The sequence below is a fragment of the Girardinichthys multiradiatus genome, chromosome 4 (assembly GCF_021462225.1).
Source record: "Girardinichthys multiradiatus isolate DD_20200921_A chromosome 4, DD_fGirMul_XY1, whole genome shotgun sequence".
NCBI lineage: Eukaryota > Metazoa > Chordata > Actinopteri > Cyprinodontiformes > Goodeidae > Girardinichthys > Girardinichthys multiradiatus.
In genome coordinates this window covers 46,477,175-46,496,766 of record NC_061797.1, presented here as the reverse complement: position 1 = coordinate 46,496,766, position 19,592 = coordinate 46,477,175, and the positions used below count along the sequence as shown (strand labels likewise).

The 19,592-nt window shown below is 39.7% G+C and overlaps 1 protein-coding gene across 2 annotated transcripts; it reads left to right on the top strand.

Annotated features, from left to right (window-relative positions):
• The first annotated feature begins 536 nt into the window (after window positions 1–536).
• nr1h3 (nuclear receptor subfamily 1, group H, member 3) lies at window positions 537–18,461 on the top strand. 2 transcript variants are annotated; one of them, XM_047363195.1, is made up of 11 exons: window positions 537–723; window positions 4,257–4,467; window positions 8,412–8,485; window positions 8,839–9,081; window positions 10,843–11,109; window positions 11,228–11,433; window positions 11,518–11,697; window positions 11,901–12,000; window positions 12,251–12,364; window positions 14,154–14,248; window positions 16,211–18,461. In XM_047363195.1, exons 3-11 carry the CDS (start codon window positions 8,452–8,454, stop codon window positions 16,355–16,357), a joined length of 1,386 nt encoding a protein of 461 aa, XP_047219151.1. In that variant the 5' UTR covers window positions 537–723; window positions 4,257–4,467; window positions 8,412–8,451; the 3' UTR covers window positions 16,358–18,461. The 2 variants fall into 2 exon arrangements, with proteins under 2 accessions (XP_047219151.1, XP_047219152.1); XM_047363196.1 differs by having other exon boundaries at window positions 4,257–4,472.
• The last annotated feature ends 1,131 nt before the right edge of the window (window positions 18,462–19,592 follow it).

Sequence of the window (19,592 nt, the reverse complement as noted above, 5' to 3'; positions counted from 1 at the left end):
GAATCCTGTTTGTGCCTCGCTGTCTGTCTGATGAAGTGTGATTATGTGATTACTATGTGATTACTTATAACGGTTTGTATTATTATTAATATTATTATTATTATTATTATTAATTATTATTATTTTATCATCGTTGTTGTTAGGCAAGACAGTCAGACCCCACACCACTATAATCAGCTCAAGAAACTGGCTTTCCCTCTGCCCAGGACTTTCCATTTCTTCTTTATCATCCAGTTTTTGGTGGATTTAGTAGTTTTGTCTTGTTTTTTTGTTTATCACAAATGCCCTCATATTTTACCTACAGCACCCTCTGATAAACGTTATAATTCATGGTTGATACCTGTACGTCAAAACGCGGGGCAGCAAACACCCTAGTGCGCAGGGGCGTCTCAGTCACATGATGTAACTACGCTGGCTAACGAGCTAACGTGTTAGCTCGGTTTGTTAAAGCCGTAGTCAGGAGTCACGTACAGGATTAAATCTGCTAATTTAGTGAACAGACACCCCGTCACTGAGGCGTGGACTTTCTGGCAAGTATAGGCTCAGCTGTTATTGTCTTCACTGAATTTGTTTGTGAGATCTGGAGGCAGAAATTAGCTCCGGTGGCTAAGTTCAACTTGTTTTTTGTCGTTACGTTCTTGATGTTGGCCTTGCTATGTGGGGGTGACCATCAAGCTAATCTCTCATAAACATCCACATTGCTGTTTCTACAAGTGTCTTCAGGTAAATGGGTAAAACCTTGACTGTATTGTTAATGTTTTGACCTAAAACAGCAGTAAACATTTTTTTTTTTTTTATGTTCGTTTAACATACGCTATGTGTCAAGAGTCCACAACTAACTTAGCTAATGTTAGCAGCGAATGTGTGGCGAGGAGACCTACAAGTTCCAGCTCTTTCACTATAAAATGCCTGATCATATATTTCAGTTGACATGAAAACAGGCAACACTGCTTTCTCTTTTTGTTTGATCTGATTGTTTCAGCTCTATCTTAACAGGGTGGGAGCTAAAAAAAAAAAAAAAAAAAAAACCCAACACTAAATGTCAGTGAACCATCCACCTCCTCAGGCATGTGAACATTTGGACTCTTTTGGTGAAGCACTAGACGTTTAAAAACTCCTACAGAAGAAAAGGAGCTGATAAATCTAGGGTGACAGACATTTAAACCTACTGTGGGTGTTGATGTTTAATCCTGGAGTAAATCATTTATGAATTCTTAAGAAATGATTCAAATGCAGCGTTCTGTGACCATGTAATAGCCCTAGGCATTGCTCCACTGATCCGGTATGACTGGTATATAAGGACGTCCTTTTTTAAAGACACTAATGAAAATGATCATGATGCACAGAACGCAGGAAGTCAGGACTGCACCTTAGTGTGAAATTGTGTTGAGATGATTTAAGACGCGTTTGGCTGGACGATTCTCAGTAGGTTACTGGATGTAAAAAAAAAAAAACGATTTCAACTGAAAGAGCATTAACATACGTTTTAAATTACACCAGGATCTTGCTTCTAGGCTAAAAACAGAGACAGATGGTGTTTTAAAGGTTGACGTTTCTCTCTAGTCATGTCTAAACCACCTCCAATTTTAAAAGGAAACTCGGGTATCAAACCAGTTGTTTGCTGGTTTTTAGATGACCTGACAGACTGGGGTTTCTTTCTGATATTGCTGTTAATTCTTTAAACCACAACAAGCTGAAGCAAATGAAACACTGTTTGAGGGGACAGTGGAACCCGCAGGGTAATTACCAATCGAGCAACTGAAGCAAAACCGCAGGTCTGCTTATAGTAACCTACCTGCCTATTGTCAATAACTAAGGAGAGAAATGCAAAGCTCTACAGCCATCCAGAAACCTCATGGTGTGCAGAATTGTTGAAATTAGCCTTTCTGAGAAAAATAGGCTGTTTTCACAATGAATGGAACATTATCTGCCTGCTGAAATTATAATGTTTTAAAGATGAACTAATAGTGGATAATTAGTGTTAGGTGTCCTGTGTATTATTAAAGGTAGAGAAAATATGGAAATCCTAAATAAAATATATTACAATCTTGTGATAAATGAACAGGGAGGCACCTCTCCTTCGCATTTAATTGATTTGTTCAGCTCTGGTCATGTCTTAAAGCTATAGTTCCCAGTCAGATGTTTAGAAATAACTGATTAGACTTTTACCCTCAGGTCGACTTCGGGTCACGTTTATGTTTATTTCCTTTCTATATAGTTATAAGTAGAATATGTTCATTGAGAGCAAAGTGGAACCAAAGTCAGATTCCTCGCACAAACGTGGCAGATAAAGCTGATGAAGATTTTTTTTTTTTCTTTACCAGTTTTATTACTTGCGTTATTTTGGGTGAGAACACCACATAGTTAAGTCTGGAGAAGTCGTGGTGTTATGTAATTTCTGTGCATTGTACTGTCATAATGTTAATGTGTGATTCATAACTTAAATACATTTCATAATCACTAAGAGAAATTACAACTAGCTGCCAAACGTCCTTCTTCCTGCTGTTGTTGGTGGCTTTTGTTAGTCTGATAAGGCCTGTGTGGCAATAACCTTGCAGATGAAGTCTCATACACCTGTTTGTTTATGCAGTATGGTTTACAGCTTTTTATCATGTCCACCATTATGGTGACCTGACATAATTCTCTGCTCAGCCCCATCCACTGGTAATCTTGAAGGTAGAATCAGAAGTAAAAACCTTAGTGTGGATCTGCAAGCAGTAAATGATTCACTTCTTCTTCTTTTAGGGCGTGCATGAGAACACCAATTCAGTGGGGCGGCTGTGATTGCTGGAAAGCACTGACGACTTTATTTCACACCAGATTGTTGCTGAATGTGGGAATCCCTTTTAGCTTTTTAAATGAGTTGCATCCGTTGGTGAAGCCACAATTCCCACCCAGTTTTGCTGACTGCATCTTTATTCTGATGCCCTTCGTATTTTCTCTTGGGCTATTTGTGAAACATTTGCTGACAGTGAATTTTCAGACGCCAGATTTTACAAATGACAGTAACCAGTGTCGTTAAGGTTAAAATTAAAATAGTTTTGATCAAAACCCTTTAGTTTTCCGCTAAGATGGATTATCGGGGTCACTCGGGAGCCTATCGTTTAAGATTAAAGTCAAAATGATGAGAAAAAAGTCGAAATGACACTGTGACAATCATACAATGTGTGGATTTTAGAGTAGGATTTATTAACCAAAAATCCATCTTCTTTAAGCATGGAAATATTCTGTGGACCATGCTCTTCGTCAGCACAGAGGCTATCCCGATGCACAGCAGTTTCAGAACTCCAGAATGTCCTGTTTCCTTTCAATATATTGACTTTAATCACAAAACAGAATTTCAAGTTTTTTCATTTCCCTTTACTTTATTCTCGACATTTCATCTTTATTCTGCAGCGAATGAGAAAAATAAGCCCCACCAAAAAAATAAAAAGAAACAATGTTTTACCCTTCAAATGACCCTCATGCTACTTTTCCTTTGGGTTTCCATTTTGAAAATGAATAAAATCGGTCACCTAAATTGCGACTGTGATGACTTCGATGAAGATGAACGGTGTAACAGTTTATCGTAGGGCAGATTGATGTCTGCCAAGGTGTCTGGAAAGATAAGAACTTATCATGGATTTCAAAACAAATTCTAACGCACAGGTTTGGCTTGATTTGTAATTGATATTTACATTGATTAAATCAGTTTTTTTTAATAAATATATTATTTAATGTCAACATTACAGTGAGGATCAGGAAGGCGTGAATATTTGTTGGTAATGTCTTTTCAACAATCTAGGACAACAAAGCACATGGGCAAAGGTGGCTGACCGATAAGATGTTTGGGACTTTGGACTTTACCAGTTAGATGAGGGTGGGGATAACATGAGGGATTATGCAACGCAGGCATGTTTTACTACCGTACAAGGTAAAATTCAGTCAATAAATCCTATCTCTAATTATTACACCTGCTGCCTCTAGAACAGATAAGAGCTTGTTTTATCTACTTTCCTAAGTTAGATTAGATTAGATTAAGCAATACTTTATTTTACATATTGGTAGGTTCTTTCTCGCTTTGTTTTTAAAAGTGAAAACTAGTATTTGGGGAAACTTTAGAGAAACTAGTTAAGTTTATCCAAATAAATGGAGCTGCCTAGGTGCCCACAGTGCATTTTAATATTTAAGAGTCAATGACCTACAGTAACCCCTGGTGTTCCCTTTTACACCCTGTCTCCTCCCTCCCCCTCTGTTTTCCCTCCCGTCTCCCATAGGGTATTGTGGAAAGACACTTCTGTCCTTCTCGGCTTCCTCCAGATATCAAGTCATTAAAGCCTCAGCACAATAAGTCATTGGGCTTTCGGCATCCCATAAAGCCCGCCAGGGAAAGCTGGTCCTCCATCAGCGCAGGGGTATCGACAGACTCAAGCTGTGGACTGACATTGGCGAGATGGATAAGCAGTAATTAGGACATCCACTTCAGAGGTAAGGTCAGTCCAACACCTCACCTGCAACCGTTGCCAATATATTTGAGCCTAAACGAGGCTCTTTAGCTAAATCTTATTATTTTCTGGTTTGTTTTTGGGTGTTTTGTTGAGTGAAAATGTTTTTCTCTTTTAAGAAGTGTTTGCATTTTTTAAAAGAGAAAACCTGCTCATCAGCCACTGAAACAAAGAGAAGCAAACAGTTGGTCAGTAATTGTAAACGCAGTATTATAAAGATCATATCCTCCTCCTGATAATAACAAACATGTTTTGTTGTTATTTTGTAAAAGCTGTCAATCATCAGGTCTGTAGCCTTCCTAGCTTTAATCATCAGTTTTCTGCTTTATTTCTCTAAGTAACTGAACACCGAACTGGGATTCATTTATTGCTTATTTATGAGTCGCTCTGTGTAAGTCGGTGGTGTCCAAACTTTTGTCATGTGGGCCAAAAACATCAAGTCAAAAGTACTTCTTTACTACAATATTCTTTAAAACTAAAATCACGAAAAATTACATTATATACCTACTGAAAAATAAACTAAGCATGCAATGTTTTAACAAATAAAGTAGTAGTTTTTTTTTTTTTTTTTTTGTAGGAAAGGGATGTGTAGATCGAGAACCTAAAATGGGTTTAAGATTTAATCAATTCTCAGCAGTAAAATAGGAGTTGGGTCACTCTCTCTTTAAAAACCTTTGCTTTATTTAACCAAGTTTTAATGAAGTAATTAAAAGCACATTTGCCTCAGCTAATAGCCTCAGTTTATGCTGGTGTGTCTGCTTTACTCTAATGTAACATCAGTCTCCATCTGTGCTGGTCGGCCAAATTTCTCTCTAGTCTGGGTCTGGGTCCAGACCAAATCAGTCCAGGGACCACAAATGGCCTCTGGGCCGCATTTTGGGCAACCCTGGTGTAAATGTTTGCTTCTTGTATTGAGAATGCACAATTTGTTAGCAAAATACTGGCAGGTAATATCCTGCTGGAACTTTATATTAAAGATATTATTTTTGGGAAGAGTAAATTTAAATCCAGCAACAACAAAAAAAAAGAAATACAAAATTATCAACTTTTCCATAATAAAACCAAATGTCCCTAACCTTTTAACAGATTTTTATTGAATTCAGATGCGTGCATCGAAGTGCATGGTGTTGGTTAATGCTTACATAGAGCAAAAGTGGTAGGAGTATATTGTGATGGATTTAATGGATTTGGGACGGGGGGACAATTTAGATTTTCCAACGTTTGACCTGTCTGTAACCAATCATAGCCGATCAAGGGAAAATTGTTTGGCCATTTCATTCCTGCATCTCTGCTTTATATCCGTGGCGTAAAGGTTGTCGAGTCACTTGGGCATTTTGAGCATGTTCCCCCGGTTTCTCCCTGGACAGATCAGAGGCTCCGAGCTCTGACTCGGCTTGTGGTTAGGGTTGCTCTCGTGGCCTCTGACCATATTCCCTCGTGTGTTGCTGTTAAAGCGATGATGTAAACCAAGAACCAAAACAATAATAAAATCCATTACATTGAGAATATATATGGGGCTCAACAATACGATCATATGCCATAAGGTTTTTTCCATTAGAGAAGAAAGGAGTTTTAACAAACAGTACATGTAATACAACAACAAACTACCTACTTTGTTCCAACAGTTTTATTTATGGAAACAATTAAATCCAGCACCATCTTGTAAGACTACTTTACCTGTAGTTAGGCAGACTTGCTAAACAGGTTCTCAGAAAACCAAAGCATGAATCTGCTCAACTTTAAACTATCATACGCGTGTGATAATTTAATGGTTTTTGTTCATTATTGCAAAAAAGCTTTTTCTGTCCTGCAGCCTGGTTAATAATAGCCTCAGTTTATGCTGGTGTGTCTGCTGAATCAGTTTCCTGATATATACCGCCTCCCCATCAGCACATGACAGACTTTCGTTTCTGCTTTTTTGGTTTTTTGTTTTACACCCTTTGATATCAGCAAAGACCAAGTTCAATCCCATTCATTTGACATTTCAGATCTTTCTAAGAACCCCACATTTCTGCGTAAGACCATCATAGATGCCCAGTCATCGCACGCCATGGACTGCATCCCTACACGGCTCTCCTTTATTTACATCTACCCATCTTATCACAGTCATGTTGAAATTAAAAAGTGTCTTTGGCAGTTTAGCATCACATTTTTGTTGGGTCACATAGCATTGCCAACATGTCGTGTTTTGTCACTTCCTGAAATGAGTGACAAAAACTATTGAACTTTTTCACGATATTCAAATTTTTCTGGGCCATACCTGTGAATTGTGGGATGCATACCCGTCCGGCCCCTTCTCCTGTGATACCCCCTGAATAAAATCCATTGCATCCACCTACCTTTTTGATGTCACCATGTCATTCATAGAGTCTGCGCATGTGGGCTGATTATTCTCTTTATAAATTAGGTCCGCGTCATTTTAGGCAAATATTTAAATTGATGCCATTGATGAAAATCGCAACAACGTTGATTGTGATTAACCCTCATTTTCAAGACTCTTTTCTTTCGTTGCAATTGAACAACGTCTTCACGACTCTCCATGAGCTCTAGCATCTCAGTCACTGAAGAAATACTCTTGTTGTGGCCATCAAAGGACTTTAGACTGCATTCAACTGGCCAAACATATTCTGTAGGAGTGCAGAGTGTGAGACTGGAAACATCCTCCTACCAAATATTGCATCCAAGCTGTAACTTGCTATGCACAATATTACAATTGCTTTTGATAAGATTGTGCCGGTTTAATGTACAGACAGCTCTTCTAGGAAGGTCTCGGAAAGTTTTACAATAAAGATGTTTACAAGTTCAAAGCAGAGTTGGTTTCTAAAACAATATTCTGAACTTTGAACATTTCAGTTCAATTAATCATCTGAATATGGAGACATGGCGTTCCATATAAACAGACAAGAAAGGCCAGAGCATTAATCAGAGAAGCAGCCAATAATTCTACAGTATCTCTGGATGAGCTGCAGAGATCCACACCTCAGGTTGGAGAACCTGTCAGCAGAACAATTTTTTCGTTGTGCTGTCAACAAATCTGGCTTTTATTGAAAATAACCTATGTGAAGTTCCCTTTGCAGTTTGCAACAAAGCATGTAGGGGACACAGCAAACAGATAAAACTTGTTGGCCTGCGTGCAAAAGGTTGTGTGTGTGTGTGGTGAAATCTCCCTGAATACACCACGCTCCTGCTGTAATGTTGCTTTGGCAGCATCATGCTCTGGGGACGTTTTTTTTCGGCAGGGACCCGGACGCTGATGACATGAAGCCATTGGACAGTGTCCCTGTTTTTCTTACTGTGAGCTCTAGTTTGCTACAGGGTTCTTCTTAATGGGTCTTTATTTGATTTTAATAAAGGTTAATAAATTAAACGAAAAGCTGCTCAGAGTTGTGAGAAGTTGAAACGAGCTAAATACAGAAATACATTGAAGAAAACCTGGTGAAGGCTGCCAAAGACTTGGGTTAAGGTTCACCTTCCAGGAGGACAGTGAATCTAAACCTACAGCCAGCAGCTCAGTGGGATTATAAAGATCAGTGCTAGTTTGTGTCTTTATAGTCCAAACAAACCTTGTCCAGAACGGCAAGAATTTCAAATTGATCACAGATTCTCCATTTAAACTTAGCTTGAGCTATTTTGCTTTAAAATGTGTGAAGGAGGTAGAAGCATTGAGTGAAAAACTTGGCAGCTCTAATTACAGCAGAAAGTTGTCCAAATGAGACTGAATATAAATACATGCAAGATTTCAGATTGTCTTTTTTGAAAACCATGTATCTTTTTCACATCTTTGTTGGACTGTCACATAAATGGCCAAAGAAAACACATTAAAGTTTGTGGTTGTGACAAACGCTTTGAAACGTTAAAGGTATTTATACTCGCAAGGCATACTCATGTCTGCTAATATAACTCAGCTTAAATATTTTTACTACACAGGAACACGTTGATTTCGTAATGACAAGCTGCTGTGCAGAAGATGTCCACGCTGTCTGTGACTGATGTTGGTCATGGTAAGAGCTTATTTCTGTAGTGAGAGATCTGACCTGGTAGGATTCATTCTTCTTAAACATCTCAATATTTCCCTTCAAGTTAAAGTAAATCTAGCTATTCTCCCACATGTTTTTAATGAGCAATCTTGCAAGGGAAAAGTCATAACTTATTTGTGTCAGCATGCACTACATTTTCATTTACAAGTTTCCTACAAAGGAGTGGCTCGAGTCAAAGCTGGATCATATTGTTTACATTTCTCTGTCCTCCAAGAATAAATGTTCGTTTTTGGCACCTGGTAAAACAGATAAGAAGAGTGGAGTGGTCCTGAACCATGAGGTTTTGAGTGGAACGAGTTTGTTTTCTCTTCTGTCAGATGAGAGTAAGGTGTTTGACGGCACCCCTGAGCTGCAGCTGGACTGCATGGCTGAGGAGAGCAGTGGAAACGCCACAATGAAGCCCGACGGCCTGCTGTCACTGACCGACCTCTCCCAGCCAGATGACTTCCCTGTCCCCTCCCGCAACGGCACGTCGCTCACTGAGATGAGCAGCGCTTTGCCAGTGGAGCCAAATGACATTAAACTGGATCCATCAGCAGCCGACGCGTCTGGTAGCGTAGGTAAATGGCTGGAGCCTTTTCTTTTTGGGAGTTTTCAGTAAACACAGGTTAAATAAAGGATCAAATAACATAAAGCACCTGTTACTGTGGCACTTTCAGTCAGCCATTTGTGAGGAAGAAGCGGATATTTGTGTTACTTTGGTAGCAATGGAGCCCAGATCAGTTATGGCATTGCTCATAATTTGTCTTGGGTTTTTTGTTTTCAATCCTCTCATAATCTCACATGTCTCTAAATTCTACAAGTTTGTTCTGGAACATTAGGCGTGCTCATTTTGACCCATCTTCTGCTCCTTGGTGTCCAGACTCCTCTATGGGTTGTTATCCACACAAACTGTTCACAGCAGGAGGATTCTCTGCTTGACGTTCAGCAGCCGGCCTGGGTTGAACGGAAAGGAGGCGGGACTCTATTAAAAAATTACTGCTGTGTTTTTGTTTATAACAATATGTGGGTGGCGGCACAGACAGCCTTGTTGTGCCTGTTTAAGTTTTTGGGTAACTAGAGATTGAGTCAAGAAGCGCCACAAAGGAGATAGAAATAAACAGAAATTTTAAATTCCAAACATGTTATCTATATAACCAATTCTAGATTTTGAAATAGAGCAGATTTATTTTTGTAAGACTAAAGTAAGAAATTTTGAAATTAAAATAAAAAAGGAGGAGAACTTTAGTCATTTCTAGATTTAGCTCAACTGGTGAGGGCCAGCCAGTATCAATGCCTCCAACTGAAAGATTTGCCCATCATGACCACACTTTTAACTGTACCTTACAAGGTTGGCATTCCTTTAATAAAAATCTAGCTGAAGTTAAAGGCATTCCCTCTGCTATTATTTTAGCTAACCTGACTTGTACGACGAGCCGAGAGCAAAGTCAGACATTACATAAAGCATCAAGCTGTGGCTTTACTCGTCAGTCGGTCTCTTTTGTACCTGTTAACCCCCAGATGGTTTCAGTCCCCGTCTTCTGCAGCTGCCTCCCATAGTAGAACAATCAAACCCAGAAGCAGAAACAACTCAGCATATTACAAGTTTTGGGGGTCAGGGGACAAGCCTTTTGTTTATATAAAGTTTAAAGCAAGGGTTATGGGTCCCTACAAAGACAGATTCACACATATTTAGCAGTCACCAGTCTCTTGCCTTTGAGGGAAAATGCATCAACTCTTGATGCAGAATATAGTCAGATGTCTCAACACTCTGAAGCTAATTTGTCTTAAACTCGAACAAAAATGTTAATGCTGCAAGCAAAAATATTTGCAGAATTTAGGTACTTTAGACTCCTTGCATGAAATATTCAGTCAACTCCCTAATTATATCTGGATGATTGCTGCAGTGGATATGTTAATGCTTTAGATAGACTTCAGGAGCATTTACTGTCAAAGTTAGGTTAGGACCTTACCTTTCTGGCTCTTTACTCTGATGTGGATACATTCACAAAGTCATACAACTGAAGAACTGAGAACATCATCCAGTTTTACAATATGCTGTTTGTAACATTTCCTCCCTTCTTGGGTCTGGTGCTGCTCCCCTGCACCAGACCCTTCAACTTTCCCCCTCTTACAGTGCATTCATAAACAGTAACTATAATCTAGAAAATAGTATGTAATCTTGTTGAGATCTCAGATCTTTGTGGACATCTGGCCTGCCTTAGAAATCACACTCAAACGTTGAGTGTTTAAACTCTGCAGAGATATTGCATCTGACACAGATTTTTGCTTTCCTATAATCAGTCCTTCAGAAATCAAATATTTTTTTGATCCTTGTGCAGAAGGGCAGCCAGTGAAGAGAAAAAAGGGGCCGGCTCCGAAGATGCTGGGAAACGAGGTGTGCAGTGTCTGCAGCGACAAAGCTTCTGGTTTCCACTACAATGTGCTGAGCTGCGAGGGCTGCAAGGGCTTCTTCCGCCGCAGCGTCATTAAAAGCGCCCAGTACTCGTGCAAGAACAATGGCCGCTGTGAAATGGACATGTACATGCGCCGTAAGTGCCAGCAGTGCCGCCTGCGCAAGTGTCGGGAGGCAGGCATGCTGGAACAATGTGAGTGTCTGTATACTTACTTAGTCAGTCCAAACATTTTATAGCTGCTGTTGAAATGGGATATTTTTGACTTTATGATTGAGCTTTTGTGAAAAACTGCATTCTTTGTGATCTGTAGGTGTTCTTTCTGAGGAGCAAATCCGATTGAAAAAGCTGAAAAAGCAGCAGGAGGAGGAAACGGCACGTACCTCCATAGTAGTCACACCAAGCTCTGCACAGGAAGCAGCCACACTCGATCCCCAGCAGCAGGAGATGATTGAGAAGCTGGTGGCTATGCAGAAACAATGCAACAAGAGGTCCTTCCTTGACCGACCAAAGGTTACGGTAAATGGAGAACTCATAACAACACATTGTCCTCACATGCTGTTGCTGGTTGAGTTTCACCCGACTGCTTGTAAATATTTACAGCCATGGCCACAGAGTCAAGACTTGCAGAACCGAGAAGTGCGACAGCAACGGTTCGCCCATTTTACAGAGCTCGCAATAATGTCAGTCCAGGAGATTGTGGATTTCGCAAAGCAGCTTCCTGGTTTCCTTGAGTTGACGAGAGAAGACCAGATCGCTCTACTAAAAACGTCTACCATTGAGGTTTGTGTTGATTTATCGTCATTTAAAGCTGCTTTGAATCAACACTTTAAATAATCATTCAAGCTAATTTTTCATGCTGTACATTTCTTGAGTTTTAGTCTGTTTTTTTTTTTTTTTTTAATGAATGTTGAAGCAGATGAATTTGTGCCAAAAGGTTTTCCTCTGCAGCCTCGATCTGTCACTCAGATGTTTGTCTTCCACAGATTATGCTTCTAGAGACATCACGCCGATACAATCCTGCTATTGATAGCATCACATTTCTCAAAGATTTCAGCTATAATAAAGAGGATTTTGCCAAAGCAGGTACTTTTTTTACTTTTGTAACCTTTATCAAGCCTTCTCTTACAAGCATGATATAAAAGGTAGCATACACAGACTCATTTTGTTCTTTTGTTTGTGGATACAAAAAAACTGTTGATAGTTTATTCAACAGTAGAAATCAGATATACATTTTTTGAAAATCATTTACTATTTTCTAAGAAAACCTTTTAACATTTTGTTATTAAAGCCTTTCTCCCCGTCTCCTTCTTTTATCTCTCATCTATCCCCCCAGGGCTTCAGTTTGAGTTCATTAACCCCATCTTTGAGTTTTCAAAAGGAATGAACGACCTGCACCTTGATGAGGCCGAATACGCTCTGCTCATTGCTATCAACATCTTTTCAGCAGGTCAGAGTTATTAAACTGCAGAGCTTGCAGTTCATCATCAGTATACAGGTCCTTCTCAGAATATTAGCATATTGTGATAAAGTTCATTATTTTCCATAATGTCATGATGAAAATTTAACATTCATATATTTTAGATTCATTGCACACTAACTGAAATATTTCAGGTCTTTTATTGTCTTAATACGGATGATTTTGGCATACAGCTCATGAAAACCCAAAATTCCTATCTCACAAAATTAGCATATTTCATCCGACCAAAAAAAGAAAAGTGTTTTTAATACAAAAAACGTCAACCTTCAAATAATCATGTACAGTTATGCACTCAATACTTGGTCGGGAATCCTTTTGCAGAAATGACTGCTTCAATGCGGCGTGGCATGGAGGCAATCAGCCTGTGGCACTGCTGAGGTCTTCTGGAGGTCCAGGATGCTTCGATAGCGGCCTTTAGCTCATCCAGAGTGTTGGGTCTTGAGTCTCTCAACGTTCTCTTCACAATATCCCACAGATTCTCTATGGGGTTCAGGTCAGGAGAGTTGGCAGGCCAATTGAGCACAGTGATACCATGGTCAGTAAACCATTTACCAGTGGTTTTGGCACTGTGAGCAGGTGCCAGGTCGTGCTGAAAAAATGAAATCTTCATCTCCATAAAGCTTTTCAGCAGATGGAAGCATGAAGTGCTCCAAAATCTCCTGATAGTTAGCTGCATTGACCCTGCCCTTGATAAAACACAGTGGACCAACACCAGCAGCTGACACGGCACCCCAGACCATCACTGACTGTGGGTACTTGACACTGGACTTCTGGCATTGTGGCATTTCCTTCTTCCCAGTCTTCCTCCAGACTCTGGCTCCTTGATTTCCGAATGACATGCAGAATTTGCTTTCATCCGAAAAAAAAGTACTTTGGACCACTGAGCAACAGTCCAGTGCTGCTTCTCTGTAGCCCAGATCAGGCGCTTCTGCCGCTGTTTCTGGTTCAAAAGTGGCTTGACCTGGGGAATGCGGCACCTGTAGCCCATTTCCTGCACACGCCTGTGCACGGTGGCTCTGGATGTTTCTACTCCAGACTCAGTCCACTGCTTCCGCAGGTCCCCCAAGGTCTGGAATCGGCCCTTCTCCACAATCTTCCTCAGGGTCCGGTCACCTCTTCTCGTTGTGCAGCGTTTTCTGCCACATTGTTTCCTTCCCACAGACTTCCCACTGAGGTGCCTTGATACAGCACTCTGGGAACAGCCTATTCGTTCAGAAATGTCTTTCTGTGTCTTACCCTCTTGCTTGAGGGTGTCAATAGTGGCCTTCTGGACAGCAGTCAGGTCGGCAGTCTTACCCATGATTGGGGTTTTGAGTGATGAACCAGGCTGGGAGTTTTAAAGGCCTCAGGAATCTTTTGCAGGTGTTTAGAGTTAACTCGTTGATTCAGATGATTAGGTTCATAGCTCGTTTAGAGACCCTTTTAATAATATGCTAATTTTGTGAGATAGGAATTTTGGGTTTTCATGAGCTGTATGCCAAAATTATCCGTATTAAGACAATAAAAGACCTGAAATATTTCAGTTAGTGTGCAATGAATCTAAAATATATGAATGTTAAATTTTCATTATGACATTATGGAAAATAATGAACTTTATCACAATATGCTAATATTTTGAGAAGGACCTGTATAGGGCTCAGAGTGAGCCAAATGCTTTTAATTCCTCAAGGATAAAATGGTTTACTTAAACTTGCAGGCTTTGCATTTTAAATAACATTTAACTTGCCTGTGTAAGCTTTGATTTGTTGTTTGTGTGTAGATCGGCCAAATGTGCAGGATCACGATCTGGTTGAGAGGCTGCAGCAGCCCTATGTGGACGCTCTGCGCTCTTACATCACAATAAAGAGACCAAATGTAAGTTCCCGCCGCTTTATGTAACCTCCACTCCTGTGACCGAGGGTGTGTCGGCACAACCTGGTTGTCATCACAACTAGCACATTAGGTCAGAACTGAGGGTACATTATGCTGTTGAGATTGTGGTTGGGGGATTGAACTAAGGAGCAGTAGTCTGCTTTAAAAGGCTGTTTGGAGGAACCAATACAACTGTGAAATATAAGCAACTCTTTACTTTCAGTTTAATGTAAAAAGGCTTCAGTTGAAATAATTGTTTAGAAAAACATTCCCCTGAGGATGTCAGCATCCTCTGAAACAATAACTTCTCAGCTTCTATGGAAAGTAGCAACCTCAAGTCAAAATATAACTGTCTCAAGTGGTTCATAATTTTTCAAACATTTTCTTTTTTAGTACAAACTCAACTGACTTATATTTCGAAGTACCTAAATGTTTAATATGTTAAAGAATGTGCTAAAGATGTTCACTAAGAAGCCAAATGTTGCTGAAGAGCGATTATGTTTCATACAGAAGACCAAACTCTGGCATAAATCCATGGCACATTGGCCACCCATGAAGAAAGTAGTGGAGACCTACCAAATCAGCACCCAACCCAGGGATTTAAAAGCGCTCGGTGGCAAGTGCAGTCTACCTACCTGTTTTTCACCACAGTGGTGAATGGCTGCTTGTGACTAAAATTCTAATTCAGAAAACTGAAATTCCTGTGGCATTCAGGTAGATGTTTTAATCTCTGCTCCAGTTCTAACCCCGATGAGACGGACTTTGTTTGTTGAGGTTTCTTCTTCTCGATCAGCGCAATACTGCCCCCCGAAACAATCCGTTGCAACTGCATGATGTTTGGTCCGGTCTAAAAATCGCTGTGAAAGCAAACCGCGCCAGCTTACTTTGACTGGTCCCTGGACCGGACCAGCAGTTTAAGTGATGCCTGTGCCTTGACTGTGCAGCTGGAACACTGGACATCAGTAACCCATGCAGTGGTTGTGTGAAAACTAGCAGCGGTGAATGAAAGCAGAACAATGTCTCACTTTTCTACACATCAGTCCATGTTTGGCTTGGGAAGGATTAACTGCTGTACAAGCTGTACTTGGTATGTAGCTGCCAAGACATTATTCTGAGGACAAAGTCTGTTCCTAACCCTACAGTTAGTTTTCTCACAACATGTCTTTTGGCCCTAAAAGTCCTTTCATGGTAACACTGAAAATAAAATTGTAAAAGACTGACATATACCCAGTTAGCAGCCGCAGTCACTTTCTCCTTTATTTGGCTCAGGCTGCTGATATCATGGGTAAAGCCATGCTAGGGTCAAACTCTGAGAAAGCAAAGATGACTTGAATTAAGGAATAATGCATGGGCATCAGGAGACATTTTACACAACTGACATCTGCAGATGCTCAATGGTTGGTCTTGCTATAGCTATCTGTCATTATTATGGCATGATCTGTGCTTTGTGACCCTTCCTTTAGAATTGGTTTTTATTTGTGTTGTTATGTTCTAACCAAACAGCAGTTAAATAATCATTGTTTCAGAGAGTTTTGGGTGGCTGAGAAAGAAGTTGCCCTACGCTTTACCTATTTACTTTCACAAATCACATCCACTTTCACTCTGCGGCTGGTGAGAAACGTAAGGCTGCTCAGTCAATCCGTTCCTGCTTTGCCAATAAGCAGAGATGTTTTTATTGTTTTGTTTTTTTATCAAGCCCTGACCCCAAAGGCTGTTATTTTGTCAGAAAAAAATTAAAATGTCCTTCTGCTTTCAAACAGTGGAAAGGCAGACTGCCTGTTATTTCTTAGGTTTGTACTGAAATATTCTGTTTGTTATAAGAAATTACAGACTTAACCCCTAAGTTTACCAGTAGGGTTTAATAAATATTATTTTAAACATGGCTAGACCTGTTTCCCGTCTGTAAAACATCTCCTTTGCCAACAATATTAACAGTTATTAATTGTTCTTCAACGGTTTCCTCAGGACCACCTGATGTTCCCCCGTATGCTGATGAAGCTGGTGAGCCTTCGCACATTGAGCAGTGTCCACTCGGAGCAGGTTTTTGCCCTCCGCCTACAGGATAAGAAGCTTCCTCCGCTGCTGTCTGAAATCTGGGATGTCAATGAGTGACAGCGGTTCTGGTGTCTCACTGCATGGCTTTATGGACCCTGAGAAGGACACGTCTTCTACGAAAAGCTAGCCAACTCCTTTCTTCTGTTGTGGCCAGGGACTGGTATTTGCCTTGAGATTTTTGTTTTTCCCTCAAGGGAGAAGAGCGATCTAACCCTTTGCTCCCTAACAGACTTCAGTGGCTTTGTGTGCAGGAGAAGAAACATGCACACAAAGATTTCTTTATTTTTTTTTCTTCATTGTAGTTGCTCACATGATTATGGTAAAGTTTAGGCATTAAGGGTTTTCAGACAGTTTACTTTGATTTAATCTTACCTGAAAGTTGTGTCAGTCTTTTGCGCGATTCTGTTCCTTTCTTCAACTAATTAAAATCAGAAAGCACTGAGCAGGTCTTGGCTGTTACTGTCTTAAAAATTGCAATGTCTCATTAAGTGGAAAAAGTGATTTTTACAGTTGTGCAATAGATGGAAATAGAAGCAGACATTTTTCTACCTATAATGTATCCTGATTTGTGTATGGTAACAGCTAGTGTGAGAAGGTTCAGAAGTCGGAAGGTTGGGATAATTGCTCAGGTAAAGAAATGTGAACTAGACCTCTGAGAAGTAGAGGCTTCTTTAATTTCAAGTATATTCTTCTTTTTTTTTTTTTTTTTTCTCACTCCAAAAGGGACCTTTTTGGTCATTAATAAATGCCCATTAACCTTCATAAAAGTTGTACATGAAAAGTATCTTTAAAAATGTACAATCACATACTAACGCACAAGTGCTGAAGTTCCTGCAAGTGGGGTCATTGAAGCCACCATTTTGTCCTAATCAATGCATTTAAGTTACTGTTTTTCAAAGATTAGTAAGTGGATTAAAAATTGAAGTTTATTTCGAATAAACTAAGCTCCAGGAAAAGAAAATGTTGAATAAGCATGGGATTCTTATTCAACATTACCTGTATGTGAAATGTGTTTTCCTTGCTGTGATATTCCGTTTCCGTATTTGGGATTTAATTGTTTTAATAAAAAAAAACATGTAAAATACCTTACGTTTTGGTTGATTAAAAAATTTAGCATCTGCTGTTTTTATAATATACTGAGACAGAGAATGAAGTTATAAAGCTAACTTGATCGAAAGGTCTGTTTATATAAGCGTTTTTTAACTTGATACCAGCAGTTATGCCGGATCAGATTCTGATAGCCTTCACTAAAAAGGTACCAACGTTCATCAGATAGCAAAGACAATAGAATGTAAGTTGTTTTGAACTTCATAGCTACTGGGATCCAGATGTTTAGGCTGTTTTCTATGAATTCTTTGGCAGTGTGAAGTTGAAATCCTGGATAATAAAAAACTTAAGTGTAAAATTTGTTTAGTTGGTTTTTCAGGCTCTGGGTTATTTTTCCGTCTTCAGCTATTTCTGGTTGCATTGCTAATTTGAAAGGCGCTCTCCGTAAACTGATTTATACAGCCTGCAAACAAAGCCAGACCTGGTCAGGACAAGCATTCGTTTAAAACCACAAGTCGGTTTATTCCGGTATTTTTCTGACCGCATGTTGTTTCAAGCCTTTTGCTTTCTTCCTCAAAATTTAACTCTGCACATTTTATGTCATTGTTTTACAACCTTAATAATTTGAGAGTTAGATTGAGCAAAACGAGGCTGATTTTTGAGAGTACATACAGTATTCCTTTGGTTTTAACATTTTCCTTTTGTGTTCCTTTTCAACGAAAATGCGAGGTTTGTTCTTCACTTTTGGGTTTGAGGCTTACAGCCAAACACTAACCTCTGGGTAATGGTGTCTCATCCAGGTTTTCCCAATCAAATGTCCAACCCACTGACTGAGGGACGAAGAGGAAACTGAAACTATCATGCCTCAGTGTGCTGTGGTGTAATCAACTCCAAGTGATTTGAGTGTGTGTGTGACTACATGTTAAGGCTGTAGCTATCAACATTAATTTACTGTATATACTGTAATTGTAACATCTGATCTAATTCCTGTCTTCAAAGGGTGACTCTGTAAACATTGATATATAGAAATGCAAAACTATTTTAATACTTGTAACTTCTAAAGACCCACTGTTTTGTATGTACAGTATAAATTAAAGCTCTGCTGTAATGCTGATGTGTTGGGGTATTATTCACTGGTTTGTCAAGCTTTATATTTCTCAAATCTAAAGTGCATTGCCTTAGCTGCAGTTCATCATTTTAGCTGTTTGAGGCAGAAAACTAGCAGTGTTAGCAGTTCCTGCAGGAGCTCTGCAACAAATCCTGGATGAATGGTAGGGGCACTAATACTCTTCTCAGCTCCCCTCACTATCCTCGGCAGGAGTCTTTAACCTGCCAGATTGCAGCTGAAGTACAAGGCTATCATCCATACTGCTGCAGGATGTTGTAAGGATGCAGGTAGAAAGTGGGACCTGTTTCAGTTTCCTGGTAAAACAGTTTCTGCTGGTCATGTTGCACAATTAATCATTTTGTCATCTGTCGACCCAAAGATCTGCAGACTGTTAATGGCCCTTGAATGATCGGTACACCCTGTGTCATAAAAAGTGAAAAACATTTTTTTAAAGAAATGTTTTTGAAAAACAAAAAGCTGCAGTAATTTTGTTGCATACATCTGCACACCCTTTCACTATTTCCTTGTTCAACCACCTTTTGATTCAGTTTGAGCATTCAGTTCTCTCTAACGCCAATTCTGCTAAATCTGAAAATGGTTCAGTATCGTAGAAGGATTTTTCTAACATTTGCTTATTTGCATCCCTTAGTTAAAGCCTTTGTTTGCAAAGCATCACCGTGATCTCTCTGTGTAAAAGCATCGGTCAGGAGAACACCAGGGGTTTGAGAACAGATGGGACAATAGGGACATAAAAAACTGGTTATTTCTTCAAAACTGAAGGAGGGAGTCTGACAGCAATTTGGAAAGAGCTGTAGGACTTTCTGCTTAGAACTGGTTCTTCATGTGTAATCCAAAGAAAACATCTAGGTCTAGCTAAAATCTCCCAAAATCTTGTGGAAGAGTGCGTTCTAGTCAGAAGAAACCAAACTTTAACTTTTGGGCCTTAATTCCAATTTTCTATGTTGGGCACAAAAACCCACAGCGAAGGATTTTGATGGCAGAACCATGCTGTAGGGTTTGTTTTTTTAAAATTGAACTGAAGTTTGATGAAAATATGAAATACAAGTTAGGTTTGGCCTGAAGCATGGGGATCTAAAGTGCGGCTCTTGGAATGATTTTGTGTAGGCCCTTGAACTA